This window comes from Cyanistes caeruleus, chromosome 15 (assembly GCF_971803275.1).
Source record: "Cyanistes caeruleus chromosome 15, bCyaCae1.hap1.1, whole genome shotgun sequence".
In the NCBI taxonomy this organism is placed as follows: Eukaryota; Metazoa; Chordata; class Aves; order Passeriformes; family Paridae; genus Cyanistes; species Cyanistes caeruleus.
Genome location: NC_141715.1, coordinates 13,853,431 through 13,870,744, shown reverse-complemented (window position 1 = coordinate 13,870,744; position 17,314 = coordinate 13,853,431). Strand labels below are relative to the sequence as shown.

Below are 17,314 nucleotides of genomic sequence, written 5' to 3'. Positions count from 1 at the left end.
TCGTTATTCACTCAGAAGTCAGGGAGAAGCCCTCCCAGCAGCGGGATTGTCCCGGTCACATCATCTCCCGAGGGATGCAGCTCCATCCTCCTGCCCGAGGATGAGCGCGCCGGGATTCCTGCCAGAGCCAGAGTGCCCTGCCACCCGGGAGGGTGTCCTGCGGGCCGGACAGGGGGACAGGGGGACAGGGGGACAGGACAGGGGGACAGGGGGACAGGGGGACAGAGGGACAGAGGGACAGGGGGACAGGGGGACAGGACAGGGGGACAGGGGGACAGGGGGACAGGGGGACAGGAGGACAGAGGGACAGGACAGGGGGACAGGGGGACAGGGGGACAGGAGGACAGAGGGACAGGACAGGGGGACAGGGGGACAGGGGGACAGAGGGACAGGGGGACAGGACAGTTGGACAGTGGGACAGGGGGACAGGGGGACAGGACAGGGGGACAGTGGGACAGGACAGGGGGACAGGACAGTGGGACAGTGGGGCCGGAGCTCACCCACACAGAGTGTGACAAGTGTCCTCTGCTGTGCACAGGAAGGGAATTCCTGCCCGTGTGCAGCTTGTGACAGAAGCGCTCCCAGGGCATTCCCTGACCCTGCTGGGGCACCCTGGGCTGCACAGACCCCAGCGCCACCGCGGGCTGTCCCCAGCGCCACCGCGGGCTGTCCCCAGCGCCACCGCGAGCTGTCCCCAGCGCCACCGCGGGCTGTCCCCAGCGCCACCGCGGGCTGTCCCCAGCGCCACCGCGGGCTGTCCCCAGGGCCACCGCGGGCTGTCCCCAGGGCCAGCTGGGCGCTGCATCCGCGGAGCTGCTCCCCGACCTGTGCCTGAGCCAGGGCAGCAGCGAAAGGGAAGATCCGTGGCTCTGCCAGCTCGGTTTGTGTTTCGAAGCTGCCAGATGGGATTTTGAGGCTCCTCTTGCACGGCGCTGGCCACAGGGACACTGGTGGCAGGTGGGATTTGTGCGGGAGCGGCTCGGGCCGCAGCAGCAGCAGCAGCAGCAGCAGGTGACACCGAGGGGACAGGGCCCGGGCGAGGGACAGCGGGCTGGGACAGCAGCCAGGTGCCTGGGCAGTCTGTCCTGCCGCCTGGGCAGTCTGTCCTGGTGCCTGGGCAGTCTGTCCTGCTGCCTGGGCGGTCTGTCCTGGTGCCTGGGCGGTCTGTCCTGGTGCCTGGGCGGTCTGTCCTGGTGCCTGGGCAGTCTGTCCTGGTGCCTGGGCAGTCTGTCCTGGTGCCTGGGCAGTCTGTCCTGGTGCCTGGGCAGTCTGTCCTGGTGCCTGGGCAGTCTGTCCTGGTGCCTGGGCAGTCTGTCCTGGTGCCTCGGCAGTCTGTCCTGCTGCCTGGGCAGTCTGTCCTGGTGCCTGGGCAGTCTGTCCTGGTGCCTGGGCAGTCTGTCCTGGTGCCTGGGCAGTCAGTCCTGGTGCCTGGGCAGTCTGTCCTGGTGCCTGGGCAGTCTGTCCTGCCGCCTGGGCAGTCTGTCCTGGTGCCTGGGCAGTCTGTCCTGCCGCCTGGGCAGTCTGTCCTGGTGCCTGGGCAGTCTGTCCTGCCGCCTGGGCAGTCTGTCCTGGTGCCTGGGCGGTCTGTCGGGGGCACGGCTGGGGCTGCCTGGGGCAGGGCACACGGTCCTGCCCTCCGTGGCTGCCGTGGGTGGCCGCGGAGCAGGGTCAGCCCAGGGAGCCACAAAAGGAACACGGACATCGCTGTGACTTGTGACACAGGGACAGCCGAGGGAGTGGCTGATGGCGCTGCCAGCCTGCTCCTGATGGCAAACGGGGGAGGTTTGAGGCAGAGCAGCTGGTAAACCAAAAGGTCTTCTGCCATCCAGGGGCACAGGATGGAGAAAGGGGCTGATGGGAGGGTCAGCAAAGGGAAGTGCAGGGTCCTGCACCCGGGCAGGAACAGCCCCAAGCACCAGTATGAGCTGGAGGCCGCCCACGTGTAAAGGAACTTTCCAGAAAAGGAGCTGGGGCCCACGAGTCGGTGCCGAGCCAGCAATGTGTGTCTGTGGCAGAGCAAGCCGGCAACCCCTCGGGCTGGATTTGCCAGGCTGGGAACAAGGGCTGAGGAGGAGATGCCTCCCCTCTGCCCAGCAGCAGTGAGGTGTGCTTGGGGTGCTGGGTCTGGCTCTGAGTGACCCTGGACGTGACAAACACACACCTGCAGGAGAGAATAAAGGGCAGTGAAGGGACAGGGACACCTGAAATAGGGGGAGGCTGAGGGAGCTGAGGCTGCTCAGCCCGGAGAGGAGGTGGCTCAGGGATGCTCTAATGGCTGTGTACAAGCATCTGAAGAGAGGAGCAATGACTCTCTTATTCTGGAGAGCCAGGATTGTCTCAGTGGTGCCCAGTGACAGGGCAGAGGAAAAAGCCACAGGAAGAAATACAGAGAGTTCTGGTGAAACATTAGAAATACTAATTTTGCTGTGGGGCTGACTGAGCACTGAACAGCTTGCTGCTGCCAACCTGGAGGATATTCATATCTCAGTTGGACATGCTCTTAAAGTGGCATTATCCTCTCCTGTCCTGGGACACTCTGGAAGCAAAGAAAGAGCTGGACTCCAGGCCCTGCAGCAGCCTCCACCCACACCAGTCCCTGCTTTTCAATAAGGGCCCTGTGATAAATGTGAAAACTCTCCTCTCATGTGCTTTGTCCCAAGGTTTTTAATAACCTGCCTTCCCCACCTGGACAGAGACCAAGGCATTGAGGTGGGCATGCTTTCTGAAAGATCACTCAGCCTTCAGAGGCAAGCAGGAATCTGGTTTTTCTGTCTACTGAGAACTTCTGACAGATGAAAAAGTCTGATTTATCAAGTAGAGCCTATGGAGTCAGTGACTGTTGCTGACAACTAAAAATGAGATAGTTGAATTACTGATTCATAGCACTAATATTTCTTAATATTTCACTTTCATTTATGTGATGGTTGCAGCTAGTGGAGTTTGAGGATAGAGAGGTATTTGACACAGTCACAAGTCCTGGTTTTAGCAGAATAGTCAGTGGTACAGCCTGGAGTCCTGCTGGCCGATTTTCCTTTTGTATGCAACCACCAAATTAGACTAAAGCCTGCCAAAAGCTGTCATCTAAAGATGAAAAACTTCTGTAAATACAATTTCTCCAATAGCAATGCTGCTGAGCTGCAGCAGCAGAGCACGGACAGCATTACAGAGCACTGCCTGCCACCTTCTGTACTCATGATGGCTTAACTGCCACTTCCATTGTAAATCCTATTTGTTAAGGATTTATAAATTGGCTGCATTCATTTGCTTGTCTGAAAGTTGGCACACAGCTCTCTCCCGTGGTGTTTTTACCACATTTTGCTTTATTACTTGCTTTTTTTGTCCCCCTCCTTGGCTCAGAAGTAGCCTGACTGTAACCATTAAATCCTCCTAAGATGCTACAGAAGTGTTTTCACAAACAAGGAAATGAGGAGAAGACTAACCTGTGACGTTAGATGTGTGTTTTGAAGAGCAACACCCCATTCCTGCTGCAGGAGGTGTGGGAAGCCTGGGCAGGGCTGAACTGGAGCACATGGATGGGTGCAGGGCATCTTCTGGGCACTGCCTCCTGCCCCTGGTGCACATGCAGCAGGTTAGAACAGGCTGCTGGGGCTGGAGGTGGAGAAGGCTGGGCAGCCTGAAGGGTGCTGGCAGGCAGACCCTAAACTGTGTGGGAGAGGCTGGCAGGGTCCCTGCCTTCCCTGCCAAGCTGTTTTCTTGCTGGGGATCTGGCTGTAAGCCTGGCTTGGGTACCTGAGCACATCACACAGGTGCCTCCAGCTCTGTATTTTTGCTTATTTCTGGTGATTGTTGTGGGGAGGCTGAGCTGACACAGTGAGCTGTCAGTCAGCTAAGATTAAAATTAGCAATTTAACCCCTGAGTGTGATGGGGCCCCCACTGTGAGGGTGCTGCAAAGCAGTCTGTGATGAATTTTGTGTGACCCAGTCTGAGCTGTTTTTTAAATGCTGCTTGCTCTTCCCAGCAGCTCAGGTAATCACCTGCCAGGCATTGCTGCTGTAGACACACACAGCTCATGGCCACAGCTCCAGCTGTGCCCAGCACTGCTGTGCTGGGTTAGGCAGAAGCAGAAGAGGCTTTATCAATACAGGCGAGCTGGTGCTTTGACACTGGCAATGATATTTGCCTTCCTAAAGCTCTTAGTCATGCTCAAACGTTGCATACAACTGTGCTCATTAGGGAGATGACAGATAGCCAGGGAGTGGGAGACAGAATTGTTCTGATAGTATTGACCTCCCTAAGCAGTTACAGCATGCAATGTGTGTCTGTGTATTGGTACAAGCAGCAGCAGAGCCTTCAGAGACAGACCCTGCCCAGGGAGCCACCTGCCCACGCTCCTTCACTGTTTTCTGTGGGCTGGAAGTGGCTCTCAGGCTCTGAGATCTTGCTGCTAACTCAGAGATGTGCAGAGTAAAACATCTTTCCAGCTGTGTCAACATCTGTACTGTGGTGGATGCTGTCTCTCTTCTGCAGCACAGCTCTTGGAACTTGGTGCCACAGAGGTGGAGAAGTGAATTTGGTTCCAGAGGAGTCACAGGTTTCAAATGCAGTGAGAACTGTTTAAACTAAGTAATCCTTGTAAATAAGGAACTTTTATGCTGCAGGCTATACTGGAAGAGGCTGGGAAGGAACTTTTATTGTTGGCAGAAAAGTTCAGAGGTAGCTCAGAGGCAGAGAGGTCCTGGTACCTCTTCATTACACCTGCCTTAATTTGTAAGGTAAAATCTCCCCTTTGAACTGAGTCACGCTTCAAAGGTCACCCGAATTTATGATGCCCTTCACCTGGGGTTCTCATGCAAGATCACCAGATGAACACAGGACAGTACAATTCAGTGACTGAAACTTTACCTTTGGAGCTTCTTAGGGCTGTACCTTCAAGGCTGTGTATTGAACACTTTCCTGCATTTGATCATTATTAAGTGCTTGAGAACTGTTGTGAATCTGTTGTCAAAGGGGTGAAACTTACAGAAATTACAGCACAGTTAATGCAAATTATTCAATGGCATTTAATCCTGATGTGGTTTTCTTGGACTCTTACACAGGAAATGACCAACAAACATGAAGAGCCTTGGTAGGCAGTGTCATGGTCATGTTCAGGTCAGGTGAGGGGTATCTGGCTCTTCTGTTCTCACAGCAATGGACTATGTGAAGATCAGGGACTTGGCTTACAGAGGCAGAATGGTGTTGGCACAGTCCTTTCTATCAGGAAATTTCTGAGAGGCTGCATTTCCCAAGGGATGGGAGGTGAAAACTGGAAGTGCCAGAGCCAGGCTCCCATGCAGGTTTCAGTCTATTTCTGTGCACTCTCAGAGCCCAGTGTGTGCTCTTGTGTGGCCCAGCTTCAGGAGGAATGTCTGTGTGTGCCTTAATCTGAGACACAACCCCTGGGGAAGGCTGACAGGGCACTGCTGGGGACTGGTGTGGGCAAGGCTGGCAAAAGCTGGCACCTCTGGGTGTCTCGTGGGCAGAACTGCCATCCTGTGGCCAAAGTGCCACGGGTGCCACCTCCAGAGGCAAAACACCCACGGTGGTGAGGAGCAGGGTGTGCTGAGACATGTGCTACACCCACAGACAGTCCACTCTTTGGGATAAGGCAGGAAACAAACCAGGCTTTTTTTTCCAAGCTGAAATGCAAAGATACAAATACTAAATTCCTTCAGTTACAGCAATCCAATAGAAAAAAAAAAAAAAAAAAAAAAGGAAATGTACTCTAATGCTGATTTTCCATCTGGTTTTGGCATCAAACAGATGCCTATTCTTGGATTCCTGCTCTCTCTGCAAACAACTCAGCTTGCATTCAAGTGAGTTGGGAGGGCAAACCCATATTCATGGTACTTGGGCTGGCCTGAGCTCGTGCTCTGTGCCTTCCCACAGCCAGGACTGCTTTTCAGGCCAGGTCCTCTGATGGGTGCCCTTGCTCTGACCTGTTGACAGAGCTATTGGGGACACAGACACAATGTCACTCTTAAAGCCACCACTTAACTACTGCCTCATAAGAAGAATCCAGTTCATGCCTCCTTGGCATGCTTTAGGTTAAACATCTATTCCATATAGAAAAGTGTAGCAAGGAAAAGATAGGAAAACCAAGAGCTTTGAGAGAAACAGGAGATACCAGTTTGAGGTGAGGAAAGGGAAGGTTGTGAAAAGGAAAAGGGAGAAACAAATGCTTCAAGAAATGGGAGACCCAGATGGGACCACAAGACAGCTGGCCATGGCCACACCAGTCCAGTTTCTCCCTCATTTGTTAAGTGAAAACTCTTTAGAATGAGCTCTATCAGGCAGCTGTTTTTTCCAGACATGAGAGAATTTATCTCTTTTGCCAGAATTACAGAAAACACATCAATTTTTCCAATCTCTTTGGTGCACCACACAAGGATCTCTAAGTCACTGGACACAGTGCAGGTCACTTGCCAAAAGGAGAGGCTGGGCAGTCCATGCAGATGGGGATGAGGCTGGGGGTCTGTATGGGAACACAGGGAAAGGGAAGTAGCAGAGCTGGAGGCAGAGGGGCAGAGTTGTAATGACCTTGGTCAGGCCCAGCACAACGATAAGCTGGGCCTGAGAGCTCAAGGGTATTGCTGGGGCTTTCCACAGGGGCTGTGCTGAGCTGCACACTGCCTTTGGAAACTTCAGCCAGCTCTGGATCAATGATCTCTGGTGAGAATTTAGCACCATCTCCCAAAACTCTGTTTAAGAACATCCTGATGCTGTATGTTAGTTGAAAAGGAGATGAGTAGGGAGTGCATCCCCTGAAATTTGTTACATTTCCTCTGATAGTCATTAATATTCAAAGGATGCTTCCCTTTTAGCTTAACTGAGTTCCCTTTTGAAGTAAGAGAATCTCCAGTTCTGAAGAGTTTCAGCTTTAGGAGAATGGCAACAGAATGAAGGACACTGGGGACTGTGCAACAGGGTTTCATTTCAACCCTCTCAAATGGCAGAAAAATTCCATCCCAAAAAATGAGCTAAGCAGCTTATCAGGACAGGGCCAGGTAATCCAGACAAACTGCAATAATGCAAAGTGTCTCCACTTTGTGATTTCATGTTTTATTCCCCCATTAAAAAAACCCTCTTCCTTAAGAGATTTCACTTGTAAAGAACAAAAAAATAATGTAACACCACTCCAAGTCCTTCAGCAAAGAAAACACCTGCAGTGATGGACAATCAGGACTTCATCTGAAAATGCAGCCAGACTTCCTCTTCAGAGGATGAGTAACAGGGCTGGGGGTGCCCATGGGGTGCACACACAGATGTAACTCTGGGTCAGAGCGGGGTGGCTCTCATTTGCACAGAAAAATTAGATGTGCTTTTGAGTGCTCCAGGTGTTGCACCACACAGGCACTGAACTGTTCGGCTTTAAAAATGCCCTAGAGTGAATTTATGCCCATAATCAACTTGAGCATCTCTGTTGCTATCATGAATCATTAAAAACCTCATTTGCAACCCCAAAAGCAAAACTGTTCTCAAAATTAAGTAGAGCTCCCCAGCTACATAGTTAAATGAGATAAAAGCGGCAGGGCTCTGGGTGATGGATGGATTCCTTTTATCATCACCAGGAGTGACTGTTTGCTTAGGAGAGGGTCTTTGATCTTACCCCCCGTTTTTAAATGTGGTAGAAATAAGCAATCTCCCAAAGAAGACAGATTTCATGGAGACTTCCTGGCTCACAGCACAGCCTTGCATGTTCCATTTAATATTGTGGTACCACATTTTCAAACTGTTTAGAGGTTACTTCAGCACAATTAAACTAATTCCAGAACTGAAACACAGCAGTTTGAGGGCTGCTAGTCATGAGGTGCAGAGAGGACATTTCTAAAGCATTTACCAATTTTCTCCTGTGTCCTAAACAGATTTTTGGGTGATGTGTGTGAAGGACTTTGCTTGCCCAGAGATCAAAGGACCTCAGCTCTCTGCAGGATCCATGGAACCACAGGAAGTCATTTCCACATACAAAATGCTGTGTGCATTAGAAGCAGCCAGACAAGAATTGCTTTTACAAGACTTTGCAATGGAAGACAACTAATTCACAGGAGTTTTAGAGACTTTATTTATGTATAAACAATTTAAACACTTTGCCATAAATTATCTTTGCCTGTCTCTAGTCTTTGCTTAGCAGCAAATTAAAATTAATATAAAAACTCAATGAACAATTCATACATGTATATTACAAAAAAGTTCTTGTACCAAAGTTCTTATTAGACTTTTTTTTCCTTTTTTTTTTTTTTTTAATTTTTTTTATTTTTTGTGGTGACCGTAATGTGATTGTCTCAGTTTCTCGACCAAACAAACACACTAATAATTTTTAAATCTGAAACAGTGATTGTGCCTTCTGGCTGATGTATGTACAGGGTGATCTGACGTGGTGCCCATTTGCAATAGTGTAACACAATGCCCACAGCTCTACTGGAACTGATACCAACAAACTACTGAATCTAAACAGACTACACCCTGTAACTGTGTTATACTGTCCACAATGGAAATCTTCAAAGACAAACAGAGTATGAAATTTATCTGTAGTGATTTATAGCCACCATTTTGAATGTAACTTTACACTCTGCCCTCTTTGAATAAGTTAAGCTTCAGGCCAGACAAGTGGAGGGTCAGAGTGCAAGTGTGGTTTTGTTACTTTTAAATATATTTTCCTTTCCTATTTCCAGTGTGCTCTCACTTGCATTTCGTTTGTCCTCCAGTTGCTACACACAAATCACCCCAAAGTCATGTTTTAAATGCATCTGTATTTTGCTTTAAATGAAAACCTCTTGGATATTTATCAAACAAGCAGTCTGAATCATCTGTGTTTCATCAGCTGGTTAGTGAAAGTGGCCCACTTGGATTTCTTAGTTTGCTCACGTGTGAATGGAGTGAGGTAATACAATACGAGGCCTTCTTTTTGTTTTTCTTTAGACCCAGAACAAGTGGGTAATATTTCAGGGGTACTTTTTAATTTGTACGGTTAAGAGTTTTCAGTCTGGCTTTAGTCCACTTCAGGATGTGGTTTTTAATCACTTGAACAGTAGCATTTAACTCAAAAAATATGAGCTTTTTTGCCACTTACTATCCCAGAGTAGCTCAGCCTAGTGCCCCCATTTAGGTCTTCATCTCCTTAGGAGAGGAGATAACAGTTACGACTACTGATTCATCCAGCAAAGGATGACAGCAGGTTAATTTGTTACCTCTTTCCCATTTCATTCTGTCTTAAAAACTGGATGTTGCTGCTACTGTCTGCTAGCTCTGGGTACTGCTCCACGGGCAGGACATAATATCCCTCGTAACCTTGAACCCTTCCCGTGTTGAGGAGCTGCTGCCTCTCTCCGTCTGTCCATACGCGGCTGCCCTCGCGTCCGTCCCGCGCCTTCTGCTGCTCCTTGGCCCAGGCCGCGGCCAGGGCTCGCTGCCGAGCCTGGTCTAACACCCTGGCCTTCTCCTCGTCCAGCGTGTCGGCGGTCAGCCCGTAGCGGATGTTGATCAGCAGGGTGGAATACTGAAACTCAACATTGGTAAACCTTCGAGTCCTGCCGCTGACGAGGAGCGTGGGCTGCGAGACGGTGACGTTGATGCCGCTGTCCAGGACCTTCCTGCCGCTGGTCATGGCCAGGGTGACCAGGTCGCTGTCGGCTGAGCCCACCTTCACAAAGTAGTGGGTGTCCTTGCCCTCGATGCTGTAGTGCATCTTCTCCAGGTAGTGAGCGCCATTCAGGACAGAGGCGATTTTCCTGCTGTCGTCTGTGGCTATGCTGGAAACGCCAGTGGTCACCCGGCCTTCCTTCACGGCAAACATGATTCCTTTCCCCACAATGGGAGTGCTTGTGGCAAACCAGTGGCCTGCTTTTTCTCTAATTTTGGCATGTAATCTTTTAGATATGACCTGTCCCTCCAGAGCCATGAAAGCCTGGTTGTGTCGTTCTGTCGTCTGCTGCACTCCTGTAATTAGCTGGGGAAAGCAAAACAAAACGAAAAAAAACACCAAAGAAGATGCAGATCTGAACATTCTCATTTTAGAGACCAATAATGATCTTTGCTTTGCTTTTTTAAAGGAAAGACATACAGAGAAAAACTCTACACTACAGAAAACCACTCTCAGTTATCCATCCATCCATCCATCCATCCATCCATCCATCCATCCATCCATATCTTGTTCAGAATCAGGTAAATACTCATTCAGCAAATTATTTTGCCGTTTGTAAGACCAAATAAAATACTTCTCATCACCCTCTGTAGCATATATGCACCACTTTGGCCAATCATAATGCCCACTAGAAGAATAAGAAAGGCCCAAGTCTAGTATGATTTTAATCAGAGCTGAAAACAAACTGAATCAGTGTATTAAAAGGTGGCATTTAACTTGTGGATACTTTTACCCAGAGATTTCAACCAGTGTACACAATTAAAATGCTTCTGATTATAAACTTTTTTGAAAAAAGGTGAAATTTGGACCCCAAAGCATCAAAGCAAGAGGGGTTTTAGACTCTCACATGACTTAGAAGCCTGAGAAGGTGGTATGTTTAGGTTTATATGGTTATTTCTATCTACCACAAAGATGAAGTAAGCCTAGCAAAGAGTAGGTTTGGAATTGGCCTAGTACTCTTCTGAAGTTTATTTAATGGGTTGGAATTTATTGTAAATTTAAACCCATACACTGTTGTCCATCCTTAACCTGACAAGTATGAATGCTGTAACTGAAGTTAAATGGAGTAGCAAATCAAAGCCTCTAACTAGAAAAATGACAAATCATGGTAAGAAAATCTCTTACAGAGTGAGAAGTAGAACCCTTTTTTACCAGCAAAACAAGTAGCTAAGTCTATTTAAACACATTATTAGGATGGTTTTACCAAAGGTACAACAGATGATAAATTACCCTGACAAAGTCTCCCTTTGTCATTGCTAATCAAGTTAATCGAGTTACAACTTGTTAATCAAGGAATAACTCAATAAAAGACAAACTAATGACACTGTAATTATGATAACAACGAAAGCTGGCAAGAAAAGCATATGTTCATTAGTATAAAATGTAGCTATACTCACTTCACTTTACACTGAATTAAGTGCTTGGCCTTCTGCTGTAACTACAGAAGAGCCAGTGATTCTAACCATAGAGTGGGGAAAATTTGTCCAAAAAAGTAATTTAATCTTTCTGCCTACCTGTCCATTTTCACACGCTTGACTCTCAGACAGTTCGTATGGTGGTGACACAAAGTACATTTTTGCTCTAGGGAAACCAGGAATGATGTTGCTTAGCTGAAATCCAAACATCACCAACCAGCTCTTGACATCTAAAAATCAAAAGAAAGCAGCTAAGTGAGAAACACATGTGTTTAACAAATAGAGGAAATAAAAAATATTAGGAAATCTGTCTTTGACATCCTTAATTTCAAGTAGCAACTGAAGTCACAATTAATATTATTGTGTGAAACTTTACAGAACTGTAACAATTCACCATGAACAGGCACAGGAAACCCTGCATTAAATTTACTCTAAATAATTCATCAGGGATATACCAGCTCTTTCATTCTTTACCATTAGAGCACACAAATTATCTAAACATTTTACACTATGCAGTACATGTTCCATCTTTGACTCCTTCTTATGTGGCTACTATATGTAACCTATAAACTGTATTGTATAATGATATTTTATTAGGTTAACACTCTAAAAACATCTGCAAAGTCCTTTGGGGAAAGACATGGCTTCTCTTCTATGTCCTACTTCTATCAGCTGTCATCAGGTCTCAGGAGGCTCCATTAAAAGCAGTGAGAAGCTACATTTGTAAATCAGATGTCTAAATTTAGGCACCAAGAATATCCTCTCCATCCCTCCAGGGAAGGTAGGAGCTGTGTAGGAGCGTTTCAGCTCAGCTCTGAGGTGAGCCTCAGCAAGTTCCAGATGCGGGTTCAACCACGAAAACTGTCCTCAGAACTAGCTGCAAAAGCTAAGTAACTGAGTTAAATAACAGTAATTCTCACTCAGCAGATATTAAGAACTAATGATGTATTTTGGTTATCCAAATGATAACTCTTTTAACAAAAAAGTGCCCATGACTCCATTTTACATTTCCTGTTTCCTGAATTCATGATAATTTTTGCTTAAAGCTGTGTCCTGTCTTTCCCAGTGGCCATCTCTCCTTGCTGGCCTATACTGGCTCTATTGGCACTTCTGTGAGCTGAGCTGTTGCAGAGCCTGATTACCCCAAAATTTTATTCTTAGCCATTCTGACTTTAAAATAAGTAGTAAAATACTGTCTCTACAAGGTATCTGCATCCATCTCCCATGACACAGTGCCTACTGTATTTTTACTGAACCTTTGGACAGCACAGGGTTACTGCTCCTTAAAAGGTTTCAATTTGATTTTATGGTAAAATGGTATTTCCTGAACAATTCACTTCAGCTGCACTAATTCCACAGAAACCAGAGGAGGACCTATATACAAAACAGTTACTATTATGCTGAGCTAATGTACTCTGCAGCACTGCACTTGCTACAGGAATTTGTTTTCAGCAAAACCTGTGAATAAAGCATTGTCAGGGGTTAATAGTAAAGAATGGAGGGGGGGAGGGTTTTTGGTGGGTTTCTTTTGTTCTCAGGGTTTTTTTATTTTTTGAACTATGACAACAAAGGTGCCACCATAATCCCTTCTTGTTGAAGATAATATGTTCAGTCCTAGAGCAACAAATATTTGCATCGCCAATTAAGTATTTTTACAGATTACAAGGTGTGTGTTGTCCCTAAACACAATTTATCTTATTAGATTTCATCCAGTGGATGGATAAATTAAACAAATACAATTTCAGAATGTAGCAAAACACAATATGATGATGTTGAAAATCAAAAACAAAGGGTGGTGGATGAAAACAGGACTTTTGCTGAATTTAGGACCATGAGGTAATTTTAGTCAACAGTATTTTAACACTATCAGATACAAATCACATTATCTGCTAATTGCAAAGTTGTTCCACTAGAACCTGTGGTGTGTTACACCTGCTATTAGGTTTCAATGTACTAATGAAACGTGCTATGATTTTCTTTGAAGGAAATGCACACTTTTCTTCAAATTCAAATTACTGCTAAAATTAAGATTGTTCTTTTTTAAAAATGGTATCACTACTCTAATTATTGTATACTGCATATTCAATTCTGAAAAAAAGCTTTTCCTGAAGACATATTAATTACCTTTCCTTTTAGAAACCACCAGCAGCTAGTTCAAGTACTGTGTGATGTTACAAAGTGAAAAATTATTCCTAATTAAGAAAGGGTTACAAGTTTTACCCAATTCTAACATATGTGATCAAAACTACTTTTGTTTCTTGGCTCTACACAATCCATAGCATTTATTAGTCTTTCAGGATGAAATAATCCTAAAAAACATTAAGGATTTAATTTTAAAGACTAAAGACTGTGTGCATATTAAAAGTTATATGTGAAAAAGAGGTCTAATTAAATCCATTCTTGGTGCTAATTCATAATGTGCCCATGGGCTCTGTCAGTAGTTAAGTTAATTTTGAAAGTAGCCCTGATAGAAAGAGATCTGAGCAGTTCTGGTTTGTGATTCTGAGCCAACCTGCCAGTGATTCCTATACGTGACTTCACTTTTTTTTGATACAGAATTAGAATGAACACTTCTTTACATAGTACTAGTTCAATAGGAAGAGCACTGTGGCTGTGCTGAAATTTTATATTCGGGCAAAGTTATATTTATTTTTTTCCCTCCATAATTCATCATGGCTTTTCACTTAGAGCCCTTCAGTCAGGGAAGAGCAGTACCAAAGAATCAGAAATATCCAGTTCTTCTCATAGCCAAAAGAGGAAAATGGCCCAAACTTGATATGAGGATTGAGCAAAGGGCTCGTAAGGAGAAGCTGGATTTCTTTTCCAAATCAGCTTCCAAGCTGTAGTGTTATGTATTATAAATGTGAAGAAGTCTCACCTGTTACATAATTCTTCAGATCCAGTTCATTGCTGAGAGGGTTGTTACTCTTGAACATGTACAGATTGAAAGGAGCGGGTTCTTGGCCGATATTTTTCCACATGGTGTAATCAGGAGATGTCCAGCGCCCAGCCAGGACATCGTAGTCCCTTTGGGTAAAATGCACGAGTTTGGTTAAAGGATCATACAGTCCTCCATGGAACCCAATGACCAGCTGGAAATCTGGGTTAGAGTCGTAATAGATCTCCCCGTAGGCTGTGTACTGGAGCTGCTTGATCATGAGGCCGTTGATGCTGAACACGGCTAATGGAGTGCCTGTGTTATCAGAGGCCACGTAATACTCTTCCCCACTGCTGCTCTCCATTGCAAAGAGGTGGCCTTGCAGATCGTAGTACAGAGAGGTAATTTCGGAGTTGGAATGATTGTAGACGTGAGTTACCCTTGTTGGATTGTGAAGATCGGCATAAAAATACTGTAGATGATGCCCCAGGTTGGTCTTGCAGGAAGCCCTTCGGCCCAGTCCATCGTAGCGGTACTGAACGCTCCAACCATTTGCTTTGTTGTAAGCTCTTGTCAGGAGCCCTTTGGAGTTGTACTCGAACACATCCGCACCCCGCTGCCACAGGAACCCGTCGTCATCGATCTTGTACGGGATGTCACCCAGGCGCGTGATCCTGTCCCTGAGGTCGTAGCGCAGCGGCATCAGTCGGACGCTGTTTCCAGGATTCAGCAGGTGGAGGTTCCCGTTCAGGTCGTAGCTGTAGCGCCAGGTGGGCCTGTCATTGACTGCCACGCTCTGCAGTTGCCCATCTCCATCATAGTCGTAGGTGTACTTGGTCGTGTTGGCGTAGGGACCGAGTTTGAGCTCTCTCTTGGTCACCCTTCCCATGCTGTCATACTGCACGGTCATCCAGTACATCAGGGACCGGAACATCTCGTACTGCACTTCCTTAATGCGCCCGTGGGTGTCAAAGTGCTTGCTCAGAGTCATAACTGCCGTGGTGATAATTTGGTTTATATCATAATAAATAACTCCAAATTTGCCAAAATGCTCTACTTTGCCAGAAATCTCATCGTAACGGTAAAGGTCAACTGGAAGAGGCGTCTCACTTATGATGGGCTTGATGCTCGCGATTCGGAAGCTGTTGTCATGATATGTATAATCAAACCTTGCATTGACCATTCCTTCTTCAGAGAACCTGTAGATTTGTTTGTCAACAAGAGGACCAATTTTCCGATAGCGAATCGTACAAGAAAACCCTCCGCTTTGCAAATTCACCATTTTTAGGACACCCGTAGTTTCATCGTACCCAAAAGTAACCGCTGTGCTGTCATAAACTATTTCAGACAGCTTGGATAGCTTTCCATACTTGTAGAAGACTTGTCGGCCGGTACCTAAAAACAATGTTTTCAGGATCCTCCCGTCATCGCTGTAATCAAAAATGACGGAGGCGTTGCTTTCGGGGGGGTTGTAGATATTTCTGATGTAGCCCACGGAGGTGTGAGTGGACATGCTGTGCCGAGCCACGCTGGGCATGGTGACGGCGTGCAGGCGGTCCGAGGAGTCATACTCGAAGATGTACTGCCGCTGACTCTGCAGCAGCAGCACCATCGACTGCAGGGGAAACAACAACAAACGGTTACCAGGTATCAGCTTGTGGCCTGAGAGAGGGAGCTGAAGAAAAGTTTACTGGAGTGGCACTAATGTTAAATGAGTACAAAGAGAATCAGATACATTAGTCAGGGGCACAGAGCTGCTCAGGAATATTGTCAGATTGCCAGATGAGGGGATCTGCTTGCTGGAAATCAATACACTGACACTCCAGAGAAAGTGTAGGTTAGCAACCTGTGAGCTGTCCTCCCTGCAGGAGGACTTTTTTTTTATTTTCCTTTTTTTTTCCTGGGGGATGCAGAGGCGTTAGATAAATGACTTGATTTATCTTTCTGCCAGCAGTTGTAATTCACAACTGTTACTGTGAAATATGTGAGAAGCTAAGCAGAGAACATCAGCTCTGGTTTACTTAGAAAAACAAGAAGGGAAAGGGAAAACAATATGCAGTTTTGCAGTATTTAAGGTGCTTTTACGACTGAAGTGTGCTAATCAGGCGAAGTAAAAATGCACTACCATACTTTCATTTAATAAGTAACAATTAGAGATGAATTACCTGTTTCTGCATGAACCTTTTGTCAGGTTTAGTCACGCATGTTTGGGCTTAATTAAGCACAATTCATCGTGTTAATTTATTGTCATTCTATGGCAGAAAAATAGCAAAAGACAGAAACCATGAACAAAATATTTCCCACTAAGAATTAGTCATACTCAGTTGACTAATTGAAAAAAAAAAGGAATTTTGAAACCAGTGATGGTTAACAGCTGGGATATATCAAACCTTAGCCGGTTTGCGTGTGTGATTTACATGTCACAAAGCCACGTGTCCCTGCAGCTGATGCCAGGAGGTGACACGACACCACCTACATTTTCCAGGTATGTGTAGCTCCACACTTTGCCATCGGCGAACATGCGCGACACGATCCTGCCCTGCTTATCGATGTCCGTCCTCTCGCTCATGGCCCCGCGCTGCAGCCCTGCCAGGCGCCCGTTGAGGAAGTAGGACACGTTGACAGCGGCCAGGCCGCTGCTGGGCAGCCACAGGAAGGGCCGGCCCAGCTGGTCGTAGATGATGCGCAGCGTGAATTTCCGGTGGTCGTCGTAGATCTTCTCCGTGCGGATGTTGCGGTCGTAGTCGATGGACAGCAGGTTCCTGCCGTGCACCTGGGGAGGGAAGGAGCTGCACTCAGTGCGTGGTGGGCACGCCGTCCCTCTGTGTTTACATGGGGAAATGGGATGTCCAACAGGGAAATCCTTTGTGACAAGTGTAGGGCTCCTGTTAACTGGCTTTTGCTTTCTACTTGGTAGTATATTCAAAGAATTTTGAGTCTTACTGGGGTATTTCCCATCTCACTGCAATATGAGAGGTGATGTCCTACAGTAAAAATCTTTCATTATGGTCAGAACAGACAGACATTCTGCACACCTAGGTCTTAAAGTGCAGAGAAACAAATAATTTTGCATGAAATATTTTTCTACTTATTTTATTTTTCTACTTCCTACTATTTTTCCTTTATTTTTGTACTTCCACCATCAATTTTTTTGCCTTTTTCCCCACAATGACTCTAAGAACTACAGAATAAATTTTTATGCCTTTATTGAGGTTTAGCCACTTGGCTTCTATAATTGCAGCACCCTGTTTAGAATTCCTTCATTTACTGTTTTCTTCATTTATTTTCCAAATATTCAGTAGATCCTTCACTTGGGATGGGCTTAAAAATCCTGATTGTACAGGCTGGGAAAGATGGACTTCTGGTGTTGAAAGCAAAGG

General features: G+C 46.4%; 1 protein-coding gene across 20 annotated transcripts in view; it reads right to left on the bottom strand.

Moving 5' to 3' along the window:
- Nucleotides 1-8,039: 8,039 nt before the first annotated feature.
- The window catches only part of TENM2 (teneurin transmembrane protein 2), a 618,690-nt gene continuing 609,415 nt past the window's right edge, over nucleotides 8,040-17,314 (bottom strand). For all 20 annotated transcript variants that reach the window (XM_086851648.1, XM_086851649.1, XM_086851651.1 and 17 more), the window contains 4 exons: nucleotides 16,411-16,707; nucleotides 13,935-15,549; nucleotides 11,156-11,286; nucleotides 8,040-9,947 (listed from right to left, as the gene is read on the bottom strand). In XM_086851648.1, the coding sequence (XP_086707774.1) occupies nucleotides 9,186-9,947; nucleotides 11,156-11,286; nucleotides 13,935-15,549; nucleotides 16,411-16,707 (2,805 nt within the window). In that variant the 3' untranslated portion in view covers nucleotides 8,040-9,185. The remainder of the gene's footprint in view (nucleotides 9,948-11,155; nucleotides 11,287-13,934; nucleotides 15,550-16,410; nucleotides 16,708-17,314) is intronic.